General features: G+C 39.4%; 2 protein-coding genes across 4 annotated transcripts in view; one reads left to right on the plus strand and one right to left on the minus strand.

The window, feature by feature from the left end:
• pcsk2 (proprotein convertase subtilisin/kexin type 2) overlaps window positions 1–16,592 on the plus strand; it is a 138,266-nt gene extending 121,674 nt beyond the window's left edge. Inside the window, exons 9-12 of the mRNA XM_062958452.1 lie at window positions 459–674; window positions 1,139–1,239; window positions 4,083–4,310; window positions 9,756–16,592. Coding sequence (XP_062814522.1) covers window positions 459–674; window positions 1,139–1,239; window positions 4,083–4,310; window positions 9,756–10,242 — 1,032 coding nt within the window. The 3' untranslated portion in view covers window positions 10,243–16,592. The remainder of the gene's footprint in view (window positions 1–458; window positions 675–1,138; window positions 1,240–4,082; window positions 4,311–9,755) is intronic.
• Window positions 16,593–17,732: 1,140 nt separating this feature from the next.
• The window catches only part of bfsp1 (beaded filament structural protein 1), a 45,428-nt gene continuing 37,435 nt past the window's right edge, over window positions 17,733–25,725 (minus strand). The window contains exons 6-9 of one of the 3 annotated variants that reach the window (XM_062958440.1): window positions 24,774–24,994; window positions 23,623–23,708; window positions 21,979–22,086; window positions 17,733–21,639 (exon numbers count right to left, since the gene is read on the minus strand). In XM_062958440.1, the coding sequence (XP_062814510.1) occupies window positions 21,167–21,639; window positions 21,979–22,086; window positions 23,623–23,708; window positions 24,774–24,994 (888 nt within the window). In that variant the 3' untranslated portion in view covers window positions 17,733–21,166. Of the gene's footprint in view, window positions 22,087–23,622; window positions 23,709–24,773; window positions 24,995–25,725 lie in introns of all 3 variants that reach the window. The other 2 variants (XM_016995730.2, XM_003215230.4) reach the window with 2 other exon arrangements.

Here is a 25,725-nt window from a genome sequence, read left to right on the forward strand (position 1 = left end):
TATAATTCTTCATCAGCCTTGTAGATAATTTCATTGTACAGAAGATGGAGGAAACAAGGTGATTAGCTAACTATTGGAAGGAAATCATCCCTGAGTGTTGAATATTTATCAATAATAATACCCTATCAAATTAGCAAAGCAGGGAATCCTTTGCGCACACTTTTTGAATTGTATCTTGCTGCCAGATAAGCAAGTAACCTACCAAATGACAAAATAATACCAGTTCTATTCCATTGGTCCCAGATCAGTTAGCTCTAACGTATTTTAACTGCTGGAAAAATCTTTGTAATATGGAGAAAATAAAGAGATAAATGATGGAGGATTGCCTTGAATATACAACCTTCAACGTGTCTACCTGAATCCTGTCTCTATGCCAGCAGCCACTTTGTACACTTCACAGTATCAAGTAGATCTGTTTATACAGACTGAATCTGACAAGGTGCATTCCCCCCTTTCAGGGCCGTGGTGGCAAGGGAAGCATCTATGTTTGGGCCTCTGGAGATGGAGGAAGTTACGATGACTGCAACTGTGATGGTTATGCTTCAAGCATGTGGACTATTTCCATCAATTCAGCTATTAATGATGGCCGAACAGCTTTGTATGATGAAAGCTGCTCGTCAACTTTGGCTTCTACTTTTAGCAATGGGAGGAAGAGAAATCCTGAAGCTGGTGTGGTGAGTAACACAGATTCACTTCTGTGGCAAACATTATCCATGTCTTTTCTTTATGCATTATGTATCTTCGTGTGCACCTTCAAGTTGCTTCTTGACTTATGGTAACCGTGTGGATTTCATAGGGTTTTCTTAAGCAAGGATTACCAGTAGTAATCTGTAGTAACTTCTGGTGGAAGCATACTCTAGAGGACCTAGAAAATTCCTAGAGAGGTCATATTTTGTTGGATGTGGGTAGGTAGAATTTCGGGTACCAGGCTTACGGATACAGGAGTTAACAATTTTCTATTTTTGAAAAAAGTAACATTCCTTTCAACTCCCTTCTTTTCTGTAACTGAAAGGAATTCAAGGATATAACACTAATGCCCTTGGGGTAAGGAGCAATTTTACTTCACATAATTTTAATGCCACTTTAAGGAGAGCAAGGTTGTTTCCTCACATTTCCTTCTCTCTCTGCTCTCTTGCAGGCTACAACCGATTTATATGGCAACTGTACATTACGCCACTCTGGAACATCTGCAGCTGCACCAGAAGCTGCGGGAGTGTTTGCACTTGCGCTGGAGGCAAAGTGGGTGAAAACAGCCATCAATTATATTGTTAAGAGCTTAAATAACCCCTATTCAAGGCTATAAGAAAACCTCTTAAGCTTGTATGAGCTGAAATCCAAAATGCTATGTTATCTAAGCAAAGCTTTACATTAAACAGTTTATTCATCAATAGGTTATGTATTTTGTTCATGTATACATATTCTTAGCATTTTTCTCTATCCTTGACCATTAAATAACAATCTCCAAAAAGGAAGTGACACAATCCTTTCATGATACAGTCATCCCCCCACACACATTTGAATAGAATAGAATAGAATAACTTTATTGTCAATGTACATTGTACAATGAAATTAAATGCTTTCCTCAGTATGCATCACAAAACAGCATACCCACCCCTCCACACTCCCAACACCACCGCACAGCTCCCAATGTCACATCAATGTGAAGCCATGGAGTTCAATATAGTTACAGTTCTAGGATAAATGCTGTCTGTCTGTCCTTGCTTTTGTCACCCTGTACCATCTCCCAAATGGTGATAATTCAAAAAAAAAAAAAAAAAGAAAAGAAAGAAAGAAAGAAAAAGAATATTCTGGGTGAAATGGATCCCCAAGAATGCTTTGAGATTTCTTAAGGCTGGGGGGCCTATAAAGCAGGTTTGATTTTGCAGATTTTTCATGGATTTGGTTTAAATATTCTCTCTAGAAATCTCTAGGTCTTTCAGTGCAACTTTATAGTCCGTTTCTATCAGAGTTGGAATCATGCTGAAGCACGTAGAGATTTCTAGAGAGAAATCTTCCCATGAATTTCTAGGTTGACCATAAAATGTGCTAGAGCAGTTTTTCTTAAACTGCTCCTCCAGGTATTTTGGACTTCAGCTCCCAGAAATCCCAGCCAGCTTAGGAATCTGTAGAAGTACAGTTTGAGAAACTCTGTGCTAGAGGAACTAGGGGTTTTCTAGAGTGGTCTTCTCCCAGATAAAATGATAGCATTTTTTTTATTTTGGGGATTTTCATTTTCTCAAGGTTTTGCACCTCGAACCACAGCGAATGTAGAGGGGTGAGCACACACTAAATCTGCCACCTAGATAATGGGACAGCCAAGCCTGTATAGATCAAGTTTTTTTCCACAGCAGAAGTGGGAATTGTGTAGAAATTTCTAGAGTACAACCTCAAGCATCCTTCACCATTATTTTTTTCTGTCTAGGGCTGTTACAGTCCCAATAACATCAGGAAGCCCATAGAATCTTAGAATAATAGAGTTGAAAGATATCACATAGGCCATCTAGTCCAACTCCCTTCTGCAATGCAGGAAAAGTATGTTAGGATCACCAGCTGGTTCATATATGTCTATTCTGATTCTTCTCTGAACACTGTCTGGCTCTTGCATATGTTTTTACTTCTCATCAAATAATGTGTCCTGAAGCCAGAAGTGCCACTGGACAAGACCATAGTCTTGTCACATTTTTGTCACAGGGCTACAAATGAAGGATTTCTCGTGGTTTCTTGGAAGAAGAGTGGTAGGAAGTCTTTCAAATGACCTATGTAAATCCTGGCTCTGAACAAATATGTGTCTGGTCCAGAATTCTTTTCATCTGCAGACCAGTGGCAGAAGGAGACCACTGTGGTTTTCCAGACATTGTTGCAACTCACACAGCATAACCAATGGTGAGGGATTGTGGGAGTTGTATTCCATAAATGTCAAAAGGTTAATTCAAAACAATTCTTCACACTGATAGAGGCTCCTTTTACTGTCATATAATCCAGGATAATCTTTGCTTTGAACAGGATTATATGTGTCTACACTGCCATATAAATATATAGTATATTGTATATATTATAATTTGATAATAATATTATAATGTAATAAAATATTATACTAATAATAATATAATATAATAATATCAATTATATATTATATATTAGATAATAAATGTAATATTACTAATAATATTACCATATAATGATATAGTACAATATAGTAATTTAATGCTTATAGTGTGCTATGCTAATAATATATTGTATGTACATTTAATTTGTAAGCCGCTCTGAGTTCCCTCCGGGGTGAGAAGAGCAGGATATAAATGTAGTAAATAAATAAATATAATCCAGTTCAAAGCAGGTAATCTGGATTTTATAAGGCAGTGTAGAAGGGGCCAGACAGAATACTGGAACACGACATGAATGAAACAGCACTGTCCTATTTGGGCTCCCCACCACCTGATATGCAGAAGGCCTTGTCTCTGGTGCCAGATGAGATTCATATCCATCATATCTAGTAGCCACTGGCAGCCTTATCTTCATTGAATTTCTTCAATCCCCTTTTTAATTGGTTCATGTTGGTGGTGCAATAATGTCTCCTCTTTCAGTATATCCTCTATTGAGAAATCAATTTATTTAAAAACTGAACTTTTTTATCACAGAACAGTCTTATTTTGGACTATATAATCAAACTGTGTGTTCTTTGTGTTGTCAAAGGCTGGAATCACTGGATTGCTGTGAGTTTTCCAGGCTATATGGCCATGTTCTGGAACATGGCCATATAGCCTGGAAAACTCACAGCAACCGCATGTGTTCTTTTGTGGATGTTTAAGAGATCTACAGGGCTTTGGAAAATAAAAAATCTGAAATCTTTAAACACTTCTGCTCCTAAATACTGTGGATAAGGAGTGCTCAACCAACAATTTGGAAAGAGATCTGATTAAAGGTTCTAATCAACTGAAAAGCTTGCTTGTGTCTTCATAAACATCTTTTCATTGATACTAATAAACTTATAACGTTACTATTGACTGCAGTTAGTAGGCAATGGTCTTTTGCTGATTATGCTTACTAAGGAGGCCTGCTATCACCATTTTGCTTTCTTATAGTGCGGATCTGACCTGGAGAGACATGCAACATTTGACAGTGCTTACCTCCAAAAGAAACCAGCTTCATGATGAAGTTCATCAGTGGCGGAGAAATGGTGTTGGCCTAGAATTCAACCACTTGTTTGGCTACGGAGTCCTTGATGCTGGGGCAATGGTTACAATGGCTAAAGACTGGAAGACTGTACCAGAGAGGTTTCACTGTGTTGGTGGATCAATACAAGAGGCCCAGTAAGTGAAAACTAACATTGCCATCTCAGCTGAAAGTTCAGAGTTTTCATTACAATTGATGGGATTTAGCTGTGCTTCAATTCCCTTGCAGCCTATGGAAGCATATTAGAATAACCTCAACAAATAAGATTATATAACTGGCTGAAATATGACCTTTCCAATCATTTATATGGCATACAAGCATTATTCATACCCTGCCATTCCTTTATTGAGCTCACGATGAGGTATTAGATAGAGGTACTAGAGTCTGCATCTGCCAGGTTTGTGAGATGGGACACAAATCTTCAAGATATTTCTTGAATAGGTTTATAATAATTGCTAGAATCATAGCATTGGAAGAGACCCCAAGGCCATGTAGTCCATACCCCTGCCATACGGAAATACACAATAAAGCATTCCCAACAGATATCCATCCGGGCTCTGTTTAAAAACTTCCAGAAAAAAGGAGGCTCCACCAGACACTGAGGCCACTGCCGAATAGTTCTTAGCATCAGGAAGTTCTTCCTAATATTCAGGTGGACTCTCTTTTCTTAGGCCCCTTCTACACTGCCATATAATCCAGATTATCAAAGCAGATAATCCACATTATCTGCTTTGAACAGGATTATATGAGTCTACACTGCTTTATAATTAGTTCAAAGCAGATAAACTGGATTTTATATGGCAGTGTAGAAAGGACCTAAAAGTTTGAATCCATTGCTGTGTGCTGTAGATTGGTTGACTGTGGTCCACAGTCCACATCATACCATTCCTGCTAAATGAGGCAAAACAAAAACAGATACAGGATTTCATTATTTTTTCATTGTTTTATTGCATAGTAAAGACTTGAGAATACCCCAAGCTATGATTCTAGCCTTGTACAGCTAGTTTTACTGTTTTACCATGACAGCATTAAATATTTTGTTTATTTTGTGTTCTCCAAGTCTCCAATTAAAGCCTAGGTAGACAAATGATTTTCTGATTATTCTCATGCGGGGAGGCGAAATGAGTCAGCAAACAAATCAATTAATACTAATTGATGGCAACAGCTAAAGTTCAATTGAGTTATTTGAGATACTAACCTAATGATGGACAATTTATGACTCTAACAGCTGCAATTTACTTTTTCAGTGTTATCTTAGAAAATAGTGGTGCTTTATAAGAAAGGAAAATAATAACCTGCTCTGGCATAAAATTTGCTACAACTGACAATGGCTTGATTGGTTATTTGTTATTTGATGTTGTGTTTATAATTAGATTGTATTTGAGAAAAACAAAATAAGGCACATTTTAAGCCCCAGATCAGGACCAGGGAACCTGTAACCCTTGGACATAGTATTCCCAATTTGTCTTTGTGTGTGATCCCTGGAATTATTCAGGGAAGGAAATAATAGCAGGGATTCTGAGCCTTTCCCACCCTGTCCCTTTCCTGATTGACTAAGATGCAGGAGGGAGTGAGGACAAAATGTGGAAGACTTGATGCTGGCACATGCTGCTTATTTTGCTATTTGCCAAGCAGGTTTGGTGGCTTTGGGTGGTAAGTATACTGAAATACAGACTGTCATTTATACGTCAGAGTTACATACATCTGACTTACAAATGACTCATAGTTAAGAACAGGGGTGAGACAACAGGAAGTGAGAGAAATCTACCCATTGGAAGGGAAATTTACTCCTGAAAGAGTTATCATGGGGAATGATGAAGCTTTTTCACCAATCTTTGTTTCCACAACAAGCCAATTTTTTCAAAATCCATGTATCACCAGGACAGAAAGTGAGATGAAATCTTCTGAACATGTGCACAGACAGTAAAACAAACACCACAGGGATATTAACCCTTCCCTGTGCTATCCAAAGCTTGTATCTGTTCCAACTTACATACAAATTCAGTTTAAGAACAAACCTACAGAACCCATCTTGTTCATAATTTGGGGACTGCCTGTATGTTATACCAAAAGGGATCTCTTCATCGTATTTTCCTAAATTTTCTACTAGCTTGTTCCATTTGTAAGGGGATTGTTGCTGCTTCTAACAGGTGCCAAGTCAAACTTGATTCATAATGACCCTATGAATAAGATGAAGGCAAAAGCAAAACCTCTGAACAAATCTTGCCAAGTAAACCCTGTGATAGGTTTGCCTTAGGGTCACAACTCAAGTTGGAAACAACTTGAAGACTCATAACAACAAATGAAAGGGAGTCACTCTTAAGATCTCACCACATGATGGAAATTCAGCATCCTAGGACATTTCTGTCCCAGTAGGCCCATGGAGCCCTATGCCACCCATTACACAATGTTGCCTCACTTCCGGTGAACTCTGTGAATCAACTTGTGGTAGGACGCTGCGCTGCCAATACGGGAGTCTCCCTGTGTTCCATTTGGAACAACGGGGCTACCACAGGGGGAATCCATACATCTGCAATTTCCCATGTGTGATGGGAAAGCATCACCTAGCAATGAGGTTGGGCTCAGTGTGTCAGGATTGGCTCGCTGCCCCTCAATTTGCCATGGAGGCTAGTGAATTGGGATGCTAGACTTCATCAATGTGCTGAGGTCCTTAACACCACTTGGTACTGTATCCAAAAAAGTGGGTTTGTATCCATGAAAGCTCATGCAATTTTTGTTTTAAAAAACCCATTACTTTTAAAGGTGCTGGCACATTTATTTATTTTTTCCTTCCCCTTCTTTCCTCTTTTTCAATTCACCCTATCAACAGCCCTGTTCTTACAGACTCAGAGCCATGACTTTCTTGACTAAAGACCTCTTCACACATACCTCTTCATTGATTGCTCCTTCTTTCCTTCCCCCATCACATATGAGAGATGGGACAAAGTGTATTGGTGTCCTTTCCCCATCTGACTGGAGAAAGGTTGGCAATGCACATTGCAATGTTACCCTTTTCCTCCTCATATGGGGAAAAGGAGAGGAAAATGCTCTGTTGGAGCTACCCAAAAACACTTTTGTTCTCATCGTGGCTGAGGAATAATCTTGCAATGCTTCTTGAGCACTTGGAGAGTCAATGGGGTGGGACCTGCTGAGTGTTAAGTGATGTTGTATGGCAAGGACTGTCCCAAAATTCTGCAAAGGGGCAATTTCCTCCAGTGTGATGTGGGGGTGAATCAATTATAAAGTGATGCAATAATCAATTAAAAAGGAAAACAACAGAATTCTTGGATCATATGGAAATATTAATATAATGAGTAGGCTTGTGTAATTCAGCTGAAGGGCAATCCATTTTTGGTATCTGAATTTTGTTGGGTACCCTGATCTGTTTTTCGAATCCTCCCAAAAATCGGCTAATGGAAATACCTGTTTTCAGCTAGGCAGCCGAAAGATCCAGGAAGATTCGGCCAACTGGCAGCACTTACAAGGCTCCCTTTCTGTTTCTGGGATCTTTTCCTTTCTTCCCTTCAAGGGATCCTGGGTTTGAGGAATGGGATTAAGGAAGCATCCTTCCTGGAGCCCTTTACTTTCTTCCTTTCAAAGAAGTCTGGGTTCGAGGAAAGGGGTTAAGGAAGCTTGTACTGCATGCTCCTGAATAGAAAGGAAGAAGCTGCACCTGGCAGCAAAAAAAAAAAAAAACCATGGTGGCTGAGACTTTGCCATAATGGCCGTCCGGAGAATCTGAAGAAGCCGAAGAAAAACGACTAAAACGGAACTGTGCACAAGTATAATAATGAGCTTCCTGTCCAGTTTTGCCTAGAAACTTTCAAAAATCCTCTTTTGTTATTTCTAAACTATAGCTTTTAGAACATACACACACCAGCCAACAAGTTCTAAGACTAAAAAGTAACTTTTTCAAGCTCTGCTTATTGCAAAAGTTTCCTCTGTTCCTGTGTGATTTTTTGTGAATTACATTAGGAATGGTTAACAGGGTCTGTATTTGACAGCTCATGAGAAGTTGCTGCCGATAACATTTTCAGTATGGCTGGTGTACATGGTACATTGGTGATGGAATAAGGAAAGGCCATGAAGGAATATGCAGCCTATATAGATGTAATGAGAAAAGGACCAGTAGTTACAATCTGCCCTTATTACCAGAGCAAGTATAGGCTAATCAAACTAAATTAGCAGAATAGCAGGTACATGCTTCTCTAATGGACCCGCAATGATTGCTGGCATGTTCAAGCTATTTAAAGAAGTGCTTGTCAAGAGAGAGCCTGTTTTTTCTCTCAGAGCCAATTCTTGAAGCAAGGCTGGGAGAGAGATCAGAAAACAACACTTTACTGGATCTCAACTCCCAAAATCTCCCAGTCAGGATGTCTGTTAGCTGTGCTTGCTTGTAAATTCTGGAACTTGTAAGCAGGAATCCTGTTGGTAATATGCACACATGGAAATGTAGGCTGCTGTATCTTTGTACAAGAGTGGAGAAAATTTGGCCTGTGGTTAGCACAAACCCTTTGGGACCCCATTTTAAAGTTGCCAAAGTCCCCCTAAGTCCCCAGTCACTCTCCATTTTAAAATGTATTTGTTTATTTGTACCAATAAAATTCCACATCAGTAACACATGCAAACATTTAAATAGAATTAAACTATAAATAGACCTAAAAGTGATTTAAAACATATGTACTAAAAACAGAAACTGTAACAAATAAAGAGAATGTTAGAAGCCCTTTTCCCATCAACAATTAGTTTTGAAAGATTTGTTTCAAAATGTTTCATTCCCAAATAACAAGATAATGACTCAAATTTACTGCAAAATGTGAAGGATCTACTGCCAGAGACCGTTAAGTCTGCTGAAGGTGCATCTACACTGTAGTATTAATGCAGTTTGACACCACCTTTGCCGCCATTGCTCAATACTATGGAATCATGGGAGCTGTATTTTTACAATGCCTTTAGCTTTCTCTGCCAAAGGGTATTTGTGCCTCATCAGGCTACTGCTCCTAGGATTTCATAGCATTGAGCCATGTTATTTAAACATTTTAATGCATTTGATAGGTTATAAATTGGAAAAAATAAGTAAAATTAAAAAATGAATTAAACCTGGAGTATGCAAATATCACAATTCTTGATCCCTCTAAGTCAAGCATTCATAATTTCCACTTGCATACTAACCTATCTAATTCTACATCCAGTCCAAGCTCTTGATCTCTCACTTGTTTCAGATGTATTGCTGGGCATAATGGTGAATGAAAGATGAGAATTGGGGGTGCTATCTTCTTTATACTCCCACAATGGAGGCTCATGGCCTGTGCAGTGGAGGAGTCTCGTCTCACGATTTCATGTTCACCCTATAGACTCAAAGGCTGTGGATGTTCCCATTTTTCATCACATAACCCCCACCTCACCCCACCCTACCGTTTTGTAGTCTTCAGAATCAAAATCAAGCTGCTTAATGCAAACTAATCATTGACAAATGCCTGCATTCATATTTAAATTCTTAATATATATCCTCTGATAAATATGTGTGCATTGTGAAAGCATTTGTTCAAATATCTTTTATTTGTTTTATTCCTACACCCCAGGAAAATACCATCAACTGGCAAGTTGGTTTTGACTCTTACCACAGATGCTTGCGAGGGGAAGGAGAACTTTGTACGTTACCTCGAACACGTTCAGGCGGTTATCACTGTGAACTCTACCAGGAGAGGGGACTTGAATATCAACATGACATCACCAATGGGAACTAAATCCATTTTACTGAGTCGGCGCCCAAGAGATGATGACTCCAAGGTGGGCTTTGACAAATGGCCCTTCATGACAACACATTCTTGGGGAGAAGATCCCAGAGGTACTTGGGTTCTGGAAGTTGGGTTTGTTGGCATCCTGCCCCAGAAGGGAGTCCTCAAGGAATGGACATTAATGCTACACGGGACTCAAAGTGCACCCTACATAGACCAAATAGTAAAAGATTACCAGTCTAAATTGGCCATGTCCAAGAAGGAAGAGCTGGAAGAGGAATTAGATGAAGCAGTAGAGAGAAGTCTCAAGAGTATATTGAGCAAGAACTAGCACTGCTTTGCATGCCAAGCGGTCTCCTTTCCCTGTTCGCTTTCCTGAAGATTTCAATTAGGCATATTCCAGTTATTGGGCCAATCCCAATACTAGTCCTACCAAGAATAAACTCACTGAAATCAATGAGACTGAAGTTAATGGTTCAGTCTCATTTATTTCAGTGAAGCTATCCTAGATAAGACTAACACTGGTTTTAGCCCACTGTATGTAGTTGATTATCCTAACTTTCTGATTTTATGATTGTCTACAGTGGAAACTTTTGAATTCTGAGCCACAAATATAATACTATCAACCAACTACTTGGTTAAAGTGTATGACTGTAACTATCATCATGCAGAGTTGGGATGTTCATTGAAGGATTTTGTTTTGCTTGGTTTTGTTTTGTTTTGCTTTTTGTTTGTTGTCATGCAACAAGTAACTACCTACAAAATTTTGATGTGTTCTTCTATTTTTTTTAATTTTAAGCTTTTGGACAGGTGAATGTTCAAACTGGCCACTCCGATTTGCTGAAATACTGTCATGGAAGTTACAATAGTGGAAGAAAAACTCAGATGCTGCAGGGGAAAATGATATGTTACTTTCTTTATGCTCTTTTTTAATATTTACATTTTTATTCTGAGGTTTTATACTACAAATCCTTCCCATACCTCTGTCCCTTCTGAAACTGTTTATCTTTTTTGCAATAAAAGGGAATTTTTGGGCTCCAATAGCAACTGGGGTGGGGACAATTTTCAAGAGGAAACAGATGCACTCCCCGGTTCTGGATCGGATCCCCTCATAAAGTGGGAATCTAAACATAAAGTGACCTCTTTAAACACACAATGTGCTGCTTGGCCTTAATACAAGTTCAAATATTCTTGGGATCAACTGAAATATATTCACACTTTGAGGGAAGTTTTAGGATACAAGTGATTGCGTTTGGTTTTTCCACCTAAGGTTGCCATCAATTTCCTGTCACTAAGCATCACAGGACTCAAGAGGATGTGTCTCTGATATGACATGTGTGGGTTAATCACATATCTGGAACATGAGGACAATTGTTCATAGCTTTCTAAACTCTAATGCCCATCTAGATCCTGGTTCATATTTTACTGGCAGTATAATCACTAGTCTTTATGGGGTATGGCAATGTATTAGCGTAAACAAATATCTCTCCATTTTTCATTGCAACTGTTTTTTTAAATAAATTGTCTATGAGATGGCCGATTCACGTAATACACATCAAGGTCAATTGCACTTTATTGTTAAATAATTTCCTAGAGATGAGAAGCAAGAGCATATACAATAAGGGCTGAAGTTTTGAGGAACTGATTCTAAATCAAATAATGCTAACTGCAGAATTGGTGGTGAAGGAAGACTGCACTGCAGATTCATCAAACTGAATTGATTAGGTGCCTACTTTGAATTGGAGGTAAATCGATGTACAGAATTATTTCATTCTTTTTCTTTCTTTTCTTCTTCTTTTTTTTTTGGCACGTATTATATCGAATGTAGTCTGCTCTTTGGAAACTCCAGAATGGCATGCAGTTGTCAGAATGACTTCAGTGAAGTGGGTCATGTTTATATACCCACTAAGCACAATCATATTAGACTACGATTGCAGTTGTAGTGCACCCCAAATCACTGGAAATGGCTAGAATGCCAAACATAGAAGCTAAAGCATAGGGCCTCATTAGGTGAACTTTGGCATTGCTTGCAGTGTTGTACCCCTCCTCCCACCCCAATGAGTCTGTAACATTAGTCACTTCCTGGCTGAATTGGGTCCCTCAGCAGCATTTCCAGTCTCCTAGTTCTGCTATGGTCTTGGTTTCAGGCATGTATTGGTTAATGGTATAGGGTCTTCTCATGCTAAAAGCACAGAGAGGGAAATTTTTACATGCTTGGTGTCAGATAAAAATATAATATGTGCTGGAACAAAATTTGAGATTATTCTGCTTGTTCCCAAAGCTGCCGCCCTGCACTACTGAAATTTCTGTTCTGGTGGAGAACATTTACAAAGAACACACTAAGACTATAAGCAAAAAAATATTTGGCACAGTCTGGATTTTCCTGAACTTGCTTTCAAACATTTCTTAAATCAAAAAAGGAAAGACATTGAAGTTTCAGCTTACAAAATCACTTACAATTCTAATACGAAAATTACTTTGTTTCTGAAAAGCATGCAAAACACATAGCTGTATTCCAATAAAAGGTACATACAAAACCAACAGTTGGAATCAAGGATACGAAATGCCAGTGATTAAAAAGCATTATATTGTTTTGTTTGCAACTGTAAAAGTTATAAACAAAATACCCACATGATGACATGTGTAAACAAAAACAATAATTGGGCAACAACAATGTAAAATACGAGAAGTCTACAAAGTGAACATGCAGTGCAGCATTTTTAACTCTTTTGTGTGTGTCCTCTTTTTGTTTTGTTTTTAGTTCTTGCTACTTTGCATAAAGAACATTATAAGGTTTTTAGCATACTGGTATTTAGTGTACCTGATCGCATTTGCTCTTTTTATGCCCCCCTTTCATAGTAGTGGATCTGGGAATCTCTGATTATTCATTGCTAAGTAGAGTATAGGGACAACTCAGCAATTTTAGATTCCTTTCATATAGGGCAGTGGTTCTCAACCTGTGGGTCCCCAGATGTTTTGGCCTTCAGCTCTCAGAAATCTTAACAGCTGGTAAACTGGCTGGGATTTCTGGGGGTTGTAGGCCAAAACACCTGAGGACCCACAGGTTGAGAACCACTGATATAGTGGTTCTCAAACTTTTTCAGCCCTTTTTGAAGTAAAAGTTTCTTCTCCCAAGAACTGTTTATATATTACATTGCATATTATATTATATATAATGTATATATATCAGGCATGTGCCAGGCCAGTGGCAGATGACTGGGGTGTTTGTGAGAATTAATTTGCACAGTGCAAAAAGAAAGAAAGAAAGAAAAGAAAGAAAGAACAATACAATATTTAAAATGAAGAACAATTTTAAACAACATAAACCTCTACCGTATTTCAGTAGCAGACCCCAGAGGCCATCCAGTCCAACCTTCTGCCAAGCAGGAAAAACACAATCAAAGCACCTCCAACAGATGTCCATGGGGAAAGGGGTCTGGGCAGTGAGGGTGCTAGGGGAGAAAGGGTCTGTGCCTCAGCAGCATGATGCTGCAGAGCCCCTCACTATCACCCCAAGGGCTCCGCAGAGCACAGTTTGAGAACCCCTGCTTTAATAGAATGAAAAATAGTAAGCACATGTTTACTGTATATACTCATGTATATGTCTAAAGGTTTTCGACAATAAAATGGACCCAAAACCTCTAAGTCAACTTGTCCATGGGTCAGTGTAATACTGTACTTTAACTCTTATCAAAAAAAGGAGCAATCCCCTTCTCTGAATAGAGCGGTGAAATGTGAAAGCATAGTCCATCCTGGGAGAACCAAAAAGAAGCACTAACCCACTCTACACTTTCTACTGCAGTGCCATTTCTAATCTTTTCAAATGCCTGGTGGGCAAAATGGTGGCAGCAGCACCCCAGGAATAGTAGCCCTCTGAAGCAACACTGGCACTCCCTCATCAACTTAAACTATCTTACAACCTCATCAGATGGGCTACTTTGCCTGTCCTACGCCACTTATTCTCCCCTTTCAGGATGGAGCCCATTACATAATGCATGTGGTTCTGTCTGGAAAAGAAGAGAGCAAGCAGCATATGCTGCTGCTGTGGCAACATGGGAACCTGCCTGTGTTGCCTTACCAGCAATAGAGGGAAGTCATGCAGCAACGCTTCACCCCATAGGATGGGGAAAAGCAAGTTGTGCAATGTGGGGTATGAATCAATGGTATCTCCACACATCCCACTGGGATGCATGGCCAATCTATGGGCCTTTGGAATGAGGTCCTATGGGTCATATCACAATTCATAATTTTGGCCCCAAAACCTGCCCTTGACATAAGGTCCACAGTGTGTAGAAATGGGAGGATTTCAAAAACGGGCACAAATCTACTCCACTCCTTTCCCCTATGCATAGAAATGCTCAAGAAGTTCCCCTTTTTCTTTGTGATGGAAAGTAGTGGATTTGTCCGATTACTTTGTGATGACGCAATGTGGGCATTCATGTGGGTGGTTGCTAATGTTCCTTCTGTTTCCATTAGTGGTTTAAAGACAGTATGGGTCCTATTGAAAAAAGTGTTTTTAAAAGTGTGCCTGTCTCCTTTAGTGTAGGGGTTTAAGAGGAACAATCCTAGAGAGGAGGCAGGTAACAGCGTGGTGCTTTGGAGCCCCTCACTATCACCTGTGGAGCCCCAAGGGCTCTGCAAAGCACAGTTTGAGAATCCCTGCTTTAATATAATGGAAAAAATAGTAAGCACATGTTTGTTTACTGTATATACTCATGTATATGTCTAAAGGTTTTTGATAAAAAAGGACCCAAAAGCCCTAGGTCAACTTGTCCAGTGTAAGTACAGTACTTTAATTCTAATAAAAAAAAAATCCACCCCCATCCCTGAATAGAGTGGTGAAATGTCAAAGCATAGTCCATGTAAAAATGATACCTGGTTTAAAAAGTGTCCTGGTGTCCTTGAAATGGTTGAACTAGAAAGGGGATGAGTCTGATGCGGGTGAGTAAATTCTCTGTCTTCTTTCAAGACGGAAGCCCATGAAACGCCACACAAAGAAAATGATTAAACCCACTCCCCGCTCCTTTATGGGATGAAGTCCTAAGTTGTAGTTCATTAATGAGATAAATAAACCAAAAACTAAACATGAATCCATTCTATTCTCAGATAGATGCATGAACAGTGGAGATTTAACAACTGCTTTCCATATCCCATTGAAGACAACAGGGGGCGGGAAACCTTTCAATAGCAATAGGCTTTGAATAGAAGAGCTCCCATTCTCCTCTGTGGCAGAAACTCCATTGCATATGCATGATCATTTCCATTTCCATTTTCATCTCATGGAAAACAAGGGAAATCTTTCATGTGCACAGGTGTTTAACGGCAGGAGGCTGCCTCTAGTGCCAATAAATGAAAGACTTCAGTGTAATTTGTTCCAAAACATAAATCCTAACTGTCTAATGAGCATATAGACAGGCATTTCTGAGCTGTGATGACCTTTACCCAGTTTCAACTGCCTGTGTATAAAGGCTGTGAACCCACATGGAGGTAAACATTATATTACCAAAGCTTGGAAAGTTACTTTTTAAATAGCCCTTGTTACAATGCTGAAAAAGTAACTCATTGCTATGACTTGTTGCAATGCTGGGAAAGTAACACATTGCATTACTTGTGGCAGTGCTGTACTCATTTTTTTCTTCCTTTTTTTTTGAAGGAGGGAAATCATTTATGGTTAATAAGAGAATAGTAATTTTAAAAACCTGGAAAATTCCTGTCAAAATGCATATAAGCATGCCCTTTTAAAGCACTTTTGGGATAACTAGAAATTATTATTTGTTATGTCAATATTATCAATTTTATCATTGACGTGTGACTTTTTACAACCTTGTCCCAACAATAAGTAGTTATATGTAACTGCATTGCTAATTACATATAATTATTTCCAATTACATTACTTGTAATGCTTCACATATTGCCTCCATACGGTTGTAAGGTACAACCACATCTGTTGTGCAGGCCTCCTTTGCCGATTCAGACCATCTATGTTTAAATATACAACTAAACTTGCATTAGTTGTAGTCTATGAACGCTGCGATAGCACATTGGCATATATATTATATATTTATATATATACAGGTCCAAGAATTGTACATAGAAATAGGAATACATTGCCTATATAAATATATGTTTAATAGACACACAATCTCTGTTCACAGGGTCTTCTTAAGAACACAAAGGTCACATTAATATCTTGGAAGTTGTTTAAATTAGTAAATGAAAAGGATTGTCATTTCAGAATATATATAGTTGTCATTGCTTTGATGTAACTTTGCACCTGAATATTAAATGTCCTATAGAGCAACAAAACAACAAAATTGGTGTACATATTTTCATAATTTGAACTCTAAGAAGTGGTTGCACATTTTTGATATATTATTACTACTACTACTACTACTACTACTACTATTACTACTATTTGTATATACAACATTTAAAGAGAGATAAATACATTTAGTTATTTGGATTTACTTTTATTATTTCAATCATGGTAGAAATTGAAAAAATATGTCCAACTGAGAGTACATTTTCTGTGGTCTTACTGATGCAAAATAACTTGATCATAATTTGTTTTTTTAAGGTGAGAGTCATGAGGTTAATTGTTTACTTGCAGTGAACATTGTTAAAGCCCTCTGTGACTGACTGTTTTATAATATGAGGAAAATAAAAAGATGCTGTAAAGGAGTTGATCATATTATAGCTGGATATCTGAAGCTACATGGTACTCTGCTTCTTCAAGATGTGTAATGACAACATGTGATAGCCCAAATTCATGAGTGCTTGCTGTGGTTGCTTGGAAGCTGAGCTAAGAGATTGTGCAGACCAGCACTTCAGCCCTTCCACAGAGCAAACATCAAATGAACGTGATCAAAAATACAGAGAGCCTACACAAAATGTCTGACAACTAGAGCTGTGCATCTAAATTTGCCAGTTTGTGATGTAAGAGGCTGCCCCTCTGGGCTCTCTAAGTTCTCCTGGAGACCTAATGTGACCCCTACTCTCCAACAGATGCTCATTCCTCCTTTCATCCTTCTGTATGTTTTATGGGAGACTTCCCAACTGCTGTTCTTTGAGAAAGAATTGTGGCTTTGACACCTGGTTCCTCCTTCTTATGACCTTGTCATATGGTTGTCAGAGTCACTCCGTGTCATTGGGTGGCATGGGGAACCCAGTGTCCCAAACCCCACATCGCTGGACTTCTCTCCCAGCTGATCTCATGGAGGGATCCCATGGGGGGGGGGGGGGGGAAGCGTGGAGTGCACGTGGAAAGTTTGACCCCCCCCCCAAGCTTCCTGTGTTGCCAAGGCAGTGGCATGCACTGGCTCTACCTTTCTTCACCCACAGAGCCATGCTGGCATCATTTGATGGGAGCCAGTGGGCTTCATGAGTGACTTGGGCTAAACCAGTGCATACCACCAAGTTTAGCCCTTTGTGATGAGGTTGTTAATCCTACCAAGCTGGCTATTGAAAGTACTTTACATTTTTAAAAGCATCGTAACTCACTATCCTCTATACTAGGGATCCCCAAACAAAAGTCCGTGGGCCAAATGTGGCCCTCCAAGGTCATTTAATTGCCCCCTGCCCTAAGCCTTAGACTTAAGGTCACCCTCAGTCTGAAACAACTTTAAGACACACAAGAACAAACTTATTTAATTTGACTATCTCATCAGCCAAAAGCAGGCGCACACTTCCCATTGAAATGCTGGTAGTGAGGAGTAGAGAAATTCAAAATACCTTAATGTCACAGCATGGAATATTACTGCAGACTCTGGAGGGAGAAAACTATAAAACCTGAAGAAGACAAGAGATGGTCCACAAACAGACTTTAGAAATAAGCAAGCAAAAAAATCTTTATTCTGAAGAGGCTTCAAGACCATTCTCTGCAACGAAATTCCCCAACAATTAACTTCAGGCTAATGGCCAACTCCTCGATATTCAGTAAATAACAAAAAATTGCAAAATCCTTCTTTGAAGTACCACATACAATGTGAAACCCCAGTAGAACTTTAAATTTTCAATGAGCTATGTTTCTATATGGATTTTTTTTTTCGTGTCAGGAGCAACCAGAGTTGCTTCTGGAGTGAGAGAATTGGCTGTCTGCAAGGACGTTGCCCAGGGGACGCCCAGATGTTTTGATGTTTTACCATCCTTGTGGGAGGCTTCTCTCATGTCCCCGCATGGAGCTGGAGCTGATAGAGGGAGCTCATCCGCGCTCTCCCAGGGTGGGATTCAAACCTGGCAGCCTTCAGGTCAGCAACCCAACCTTCAAGTCATAAGGCTTTATCCCCTAGGCCACGGAGGTTCAGGTAGTTTCTCTCTCTTGGCATTTCTGCGATGAAAACATTCGGTGTTTAACATTGGTACTTGGGCTGAAAAATAATGTCAATTTTTAAATGTGAAACATTTATCAATATAATGCGATGGTTATCCTTCAAAATAACATGACACCAGAATGAGTTCCTTGTCATGTCTCCAGTCATCTCACCTGCACTAAGGTATGAAAGGAATGAACCCATATATTATCTGATGCTTGTTAGAAAATTGGAATGATGGAATTAGCATCCTCCACATGTGATGATGGCCACTAGCAGATTATTTTAAATTGGACATCTCTGGACTAGAACCACCAGTCTCCTCTAAATGCACAGAACAATGCCATGAATAGTTAGCCTATGATCTGAATTGATACCCCTGGAACTGGTTCTGTTTTTGCAGCCTTGTTAAATATTTTTGGGTGGAATTGGGGGGAATATGAGTTTTAAAGGCCATTATTTACAGTATTTGAATTCTGTTTTTAGCACACTTATTTACTTGTTTTTTAACTTTTGTATTACACCTTTTAAACTAGTGTGGAGTGTTAGCTGCCTTAAGTCCCCACAGGGAGAAAGACGGGGGTATAAATAAAGATGATGATGATGATGATGATGATAATAATAATAATAATAATCCACTGAATGTATAATTGCATGTAAACCTTCTTTGTAGTAAGTTCCATTAAGTGCAATCATATGTTCTTCAATGTAAACATACTTCCAAATGACTTTTTTCAATGTACTGTAATATGAAAATCCACCCTCTGGAAAACACCCTCTCAAAGGCCAAATTCTTATCAAATAAAAATAAAATACACGTCACCAGCTAAAATTCATATCTAGAACCTGCTTAGAAATGCAGAAATCAGTGTTTTCTAATAAGCACTCCAAGGGAAAAAAAAATCTCTTCTCCTAGCTACATCAGACACACAAATCTAAATGTAATTATACCAAACAATACTGGCCCCAATCCAGCTTGATTTATGTTTTGTTCAAGAAGATCTTTTGATCAAGAAAGAAAGGGATGTGTTTTTCCTCCTACTGTGTGCTCTTTAGCAACCAACCAGTAGGGTTCAGCTCAACAATGTATTTGCCAGTTTCTTCGTGGATTGGGGCAACAGTTTGAAACTAAGTTCCTTTAAAGGTTTTAGTAAATACCAAGAGTGTAGGGGTTGGCATAGATGAGCTCAGAATGTTGTTGTTCCTCTTAAATTATAACCCTAACCTCTTTCTCCACTGGTTGTGCCCATTCTTGCTGTTAACAGGAAACCACCATGCAAATGGAGGCTTGCATGTACTACCACTACAAAGGTATATGTGAATGAGCTTGGAGGTGATTAGGAGAAGCTTTCCAACAGTATAACAGAGTGGATAATGTATGAATTAGGCCGATGACCTTAGAAAAAATACAATGCTATGGAGACAAAACCAGTTTCATATCAAGGGGTGAAATCAAGCAAGATATATACTTTAGTCAACAGTTTTCACACCACTCATTCTAGCAGTGTTCCATAAGGTTACTAATGTAGGATGGTCATTCAAAAAATAATGTCCCACATTTTTTCTCCTCCATTAAAAAAGATAGAAAAATGAACTTCTGTGCTTGAAATCTGAAATTTCTCCAGTGAAATTTCTACTGAGTTTCAAGTCATTTCAACAGATGGTGGAGATGTAGTGAACTGTTAAAATGGCCTCTGTTGGAGACTCCCATTAACAGCAACGAGCTATAGTTGAATTCTTGGTTCATGAAAATGAAAATGTGGTGAACATAAATGTTTGTGTGCAGTGTTTGGAAGCTGTGCAGTGGATAGGAACACCATTGGACAGTTCACTAAGAGAGTTTCAGCATTGGGAAGTGCAGAAACCAAGCTCCGTGATCTGCTGTGTGCTGAATGTCCTGCCACAGTCGATACTCCAGACGTGGAACTGTGCGAATGTGAATCGACACAACATAATAACTAGCCCTAAAGCTATTGGTAAGCATTGGAAGTGTGTATTCAATTATTAAAGCTTTTAGATATTTGAAACTCTACGCAAAATGGTTCCTCAAGGCAAGTTTAGCCTGGCAAGAATCTAGCAAAAATGTTGCTCCAGCATGGCAAAGCACACCCTCATACAAGTTGAGAACATGGGCACGCATCTGCAAAATGTCCAGCTCTGGCATCGTCAGATTTCCATCTCTTTGGGTCTTTTAAAGCAGCTTTGCATTGGACTCACTTTTAAGAGGACAACACCGTAATTGGTGCAGAATGGAGGTGACTAAATACACAGGACAAGAGCTGGTGGTGGCAAGTACATGCACTTGTTTCATGCTGATGTAAGACCATACAAGTTGATGGAGATAATGAAGAAAAATGGTACATGTAAAAGAAGCATTCATTGGTACAGTTACCAACTTTCAATTATTTTGAATCAATAAATTATAAAAAATGAGGAATTATTTTTTTGAATGACACTCATATATATTCATGTATATGTTGGCCTCATATAAACCAAGGGCAGGATTGGGGACAAAAATTATGGATTTTGATATGATCTGTGAATTAATTGAGAGTGTTTCTGTGGAAAGAGGAAAGATCTAACACTGTCTTGGGGACAGCGGCATCTGGCCACTGCTGATATTTCCCCACCCAGGCACTCTAAAAGGTTAGTGGTGCCACAGTGGAAAGAGAAGAAGGGCTTGGTGCTCCTTTTATGTTATCCTGGGAGGGACTAAGCTCTTGACTTTCAGCACTTTACTCACAGAAGGACACGTTTCCTTTTTTGATAAGAGTAACAGTACTACTCATGTTGACCAATGAATAAGCCAAGCCAGGTTTTTAAAAGTGATTTGACTAAAATTTCTAGACTTATACATGAGTATATATGGAGTCATAGCTCATAGCTGTAATAAGTCATAGCTGTAATAAGTCTGAACTGGACACATTGTCTGTCTTAAGGAGCATGTTAAGAGCTCTTGTCTCCCATCCTCTTCTTGCTGGTCTTCTCAATCATGGTTTCCACAACCATAGCTGTTTCTTCATAGCTCTGTACTTTGTCATCTGAGAATTTTTCAATGGATTCCATCATTTCCACCTTTTCATAACTCATGATATTTGGTGGGCTCAGGTCCTTGAAAGAAAAACTGATTTCTCTGTCATATTCTTTGCTGACATAAACTCCTGCCTCTGCACCTTTTTCTTCCGGCTTTTCCAGCTGTTCAGCTACATCTTCCTTTTCTTTGCGTTCTGGTCTGTATTCTTGTATTCCTGCAGTTGGTATGGTACCAATTATATCTTCCTGACTTTTGGGCCCCTCTGGTGTTTCGTAGGCTTCAGGTTCACCTTTGTCATGCTCAAATGGCTCGGGCAACTCTGGTTTGAGTTGTACATCTTTTTCATTTAGCATCTTTCCTTCACTGTCAGAAACAGTGATCTCACCTGAAGAAGGAATGGGTGAAGAGATGAAACTGGGTTCCTCATAGCTGCCCTCTCCTGTGACAAGGACATAACGCCCTTTAGTATAGAAATCTGTTTTAGCTTCTGGTCTCTGATAGCATCTGATTCTGTCTCTGACTATATTGCACAATTTATCAAAAGCGCTGCTTATCTGTGCCCCATCAGGTACATCATCTACAAATCTTTCTTGCTGTGTTCCTTCTTCAACATTATCATCATGCCCATGTTCACTTGTTACTACTAATCCCTCATATTTGAAATCCTGCTGATCATGATCTAAGCCTTCTAGGGGTTGGCCATATATTTTTTCTGATTGTGTACCATTGGTAAGGTCTTTAGGTGTTATCTCTTTTCGCCTTGATGTCTTCTTGGGCAGACTTCTTTGCCTTGGCTTTGCACTAGCTATATCTTGTATAACCAGTGTAATGTCTGTAGCAAAGGAAATGTGAAGAAAACAAACACAAAACAATATGTGACCAAAGTAGCATAAAAATCCTGCTGTACCTTTGAGACTAAATGAGGAAATACATTTCTAGCATAAGCTTTCAGAGATTCCAGCTCACTTCATGCAAACAGGATTTTGCTTCTGAATAGCATTAAAGTGGCACAAGTATTTGATGAAGAAAAGGCATTTCCCGAGAAGAGAATATCTTACAAATCTTTGGTTTGATGGACTCAGAATGAAGGTACTTAAAATTAGATCATAGCATATTGTTACTAAATTTGCTCCTTTAATGGGCAGTAGTATCCTCTAAACCATATTATGTTGGACTACAAATCTCTAGTAAGCACAACCAATGTTTGGGGATGAAGAGAGTTGCATTCCAACAACAGTTGGAGATAGTTGAGGGTCAAGGTTCCAATATCAAGGATATATAAACTTGGGCACTTTTCCATTATCCAGATGGAGGCCACTAGGGGATGCTAGAGAGGGAAGAATAAGTCCTTTTTACAGGGGGAAGTTGCAGGAGGAAACCATTTCCCCTGTTTTTGCTGGTTATTCCCGCTTATCCCTTCCCATATCATAAACGAGGGTTGTTTCCACAACGGGAACATGGCTCGGGGAAAATAACAGGAAAATGGGGAGAAATGGTTTTACTCCTTCAACCCCTCCAACTTCATAAAATGGACTATCCTTCTCTCTCTAGTGCCCCCTAGTGGCGTCCTCCCGGATAATGAAATAGTCCCTGAACTTGCTCTAGCTTTTGGTCTGAATGTTAAAGGCAAGATTGAATAACCTTTTGCAGGGTGGGGGAACAAGGTTCAGTAAAAGTAATGTCTCCTTTAAAATTCAACCTGAAATTGAAAGTGGAATCTCACAAAGGAGCCCCAGACTTTCCTGGCTTGAGAACCACATTGAACCATTCTGCTGTGATTCTTATTTCACTTGTAAATATTTCAGGAAAAATGTTCAGCTGACAGTCTCTAAAGAGAAGGACAACTATCACATAGACATCCACACTACATGGAAAACAAACAAAATGTATTGTTACAAGTGGAATAATTCAATGGTAAATGCAGGCCTGGTGGGTCTACTCTGGACTGGATACCAAGTGTATGCAGAACTGATTGTTATCTTCTGCCAGACACACACTCCATATTAGGATCACCCCCTTACAAAATAAAAATAGAAGAAACATGATACAGCGGCTAGCTATATATTTATATTACTTTTTTTGGTGTCAGGAGCAACCTGAGTTGCTTCTGGAGTGAGAAAATTGGCCGTCTGGGTAACGTCCTTGCAGACGGCCAATTCTCTCACTCCAGAAGCAACTCAGGTTGCTCCTGACACCAAAAAAAATTACTTTACTTTGTTTCCTTTTCTTCTAATAACTTTTTCCCCTCATAATAATAGCTGTTATCCATGATCACTTAAACCCATCATATCTGTTGTAACTAAACATGCTAACTTCACCCATCTCACATATGTTAAAGTTGTGTTCCAAAAGGCCTTGCGTGATTTACCTCTCCCTCTCAAGGTTGGAGCCTGTGGGGGTCTGTATGTCGGCGTGAAGAGTGTTACAGGGGTTCCAACAATAGCAGAATTCAACCTAACAAGAGGAAAGAAGAGATCAGAAATTTCTACTAAAATAATACATTGAATAAGAATATATTTTTAAAAAACTTTAAATGATTGTAATGCTAAGTAAAATAATATGCTCTCCAACATTTCACGGGTGAAAACTGGGATCCATGTGGCCAACAGACATCTGAGTGAGTTCAAAATGGCAAGAGTTATCCATTAGAACATTACAACTAGGAGAAGATGCAGCAGTTTGCTTTTCCCTTACTTTGAAAAGGGCAAGATACTGCAATTTAATTAGAATTTTCAAATGGAACCTACTTGAGGAGGTAACAAAATGCTAAACCATAATAGTGATAACTAGTAGTTAATAAGGGGCTGTGGTGGCACAGCAGGTTAAACTGCTAAGCTGCAGAACTTGCTGACTGGAAGGTCAGTGGGGTGAGGTGAACTCCTATTGTTAGCCCCAGCTTCTGCCAAAAATATGCAGTTTGAAAATATGCAAATGTGAGTAGATCAATAGGTACCACTTCGGCAGGAAGATAACGGTGCCCCATGCAGTCATGCCGGCCGCATGACCTTGGAAGCATCTACGGACAATGCTGGCTTAGAAATGGAGATGAGCACCACCCCCAGAGTTAGACTCGACTAGACTTAATGTCAAAGGGAAATTTTTACCTTTAGTAGTTAATAACATAAGCAAGCACATTTTTACCTTACACTCATTTTTTTTACCTTACACTTCTGGAGCCTCCGGTGGCCTAGGGGATAAAAGCCTTGTGACTTGAAGGTTGGGTTGCTGACCTGAAGGCTGCCAGGTTCGAATCCCACCCGGGGAGAGCGCGGATGAGCTCTCTTTATCAGCTCCAGCTCCATGTGTCCACATCAAAACATCTGGGCGTCCCCTGGGCAACGTCCTTGCGGACGGCCAATTCTCTCACTCCTGAAGCAACTCCGGTTGCTCCTGACACGAAAAAAACCCAAAACCTTATACTTGCATTTTTCATTTTAAAAATTATAGAAGAAATTTAGGTGTGTATTAGAATGGTATCAGTAAAATACATCATTATTTGGAATCTTGCAGCACATTTACCTACTATCTTCATTCTCAATAATACGTTTGTAACGCTCTAGTTCATTCTCCAGGGACTGCTTATAAATGGAGAGCTGACGGCAGTCATTGGTGTATTTTTCCAGGGTCCTTTCTGCCTCTTCTATGCCCTTCCTCAGAGTGTCAATCTGCTCGTTGTACAACTGGATCTCATCCTCGTAGCTCTCCTGGGTGCTCTTGATCGCCTGCTCCAGCATTGTTGTCTATGGAATAAACCCAGATCATAAAAGGCTACAGCTTAAAGCAGTGCCAACACAGGACATGGTGAATCCTCTCAGCTGCTCATTGTCAGGATTTAGTTATGTCAACTTGCTTCAATTTCAACTTCACAGGATTCAAAAAAAAGATCCCCTTTGGCATGAATACCCTATTTACTCAAATAATGGTTACCTTTTTCGGCTAAATGACCTTGTCAAAACTGGGGTGTAGATTTGATTTGTGTCATACTGTCATCTTAGTGCTGAGCTAAAGCCAAACGGGAGCTCCTCTTTGAGGTACCTCATCTCTAATGTAATTGCAATGATGCAATGCTATGCAACCTGGGATTTGTAGATATTGACAGGTTTGTAGCGGGGAGAGGTGTGTACTAGGGGTTCAACCCCCCCCCCCCCGAAATTTTCAACCCCCCCCCCCCCGAAATTTTTTTCTGGCTACGGCCCTGGCTGCACCCCATGGTTTTCTGTTCTATTGCTGAAATCTTTGGTGTTCTAACAAATCATTTTTAAGGAAGACATTCTAAGAATGCAGCAAATATAGTGACCAAATTACAAAGAGAGCACTTTTGGCTGTTGAACATTACATTCAACAGTAAATACATGTTTGGGTTTCAGAGTTTTGAAAACTGAGGTTCACATTAGATTCTATGGACTTGAGTAAATATGGTACTTTGGAAAGATGGAGTTCTCACTGATGGGATGCAGTAGTATGCATTCCA

Source organism: Anolis carolinensis, chromosome 1 (assembly GCF_035594765.1).
Source record: "Anolis carolinensis isolate JA03-04 chromosome 1, rAnoCar3.1.pri, whole genome shotgun sequence".
NCBI classification, from domain to species: domain Eukaryota; kingdom Metazoa; phylum Chordata; class Lepidosauria; order Squamata; family Dactyloidae; genus Anolis; species Anolis carolinensis.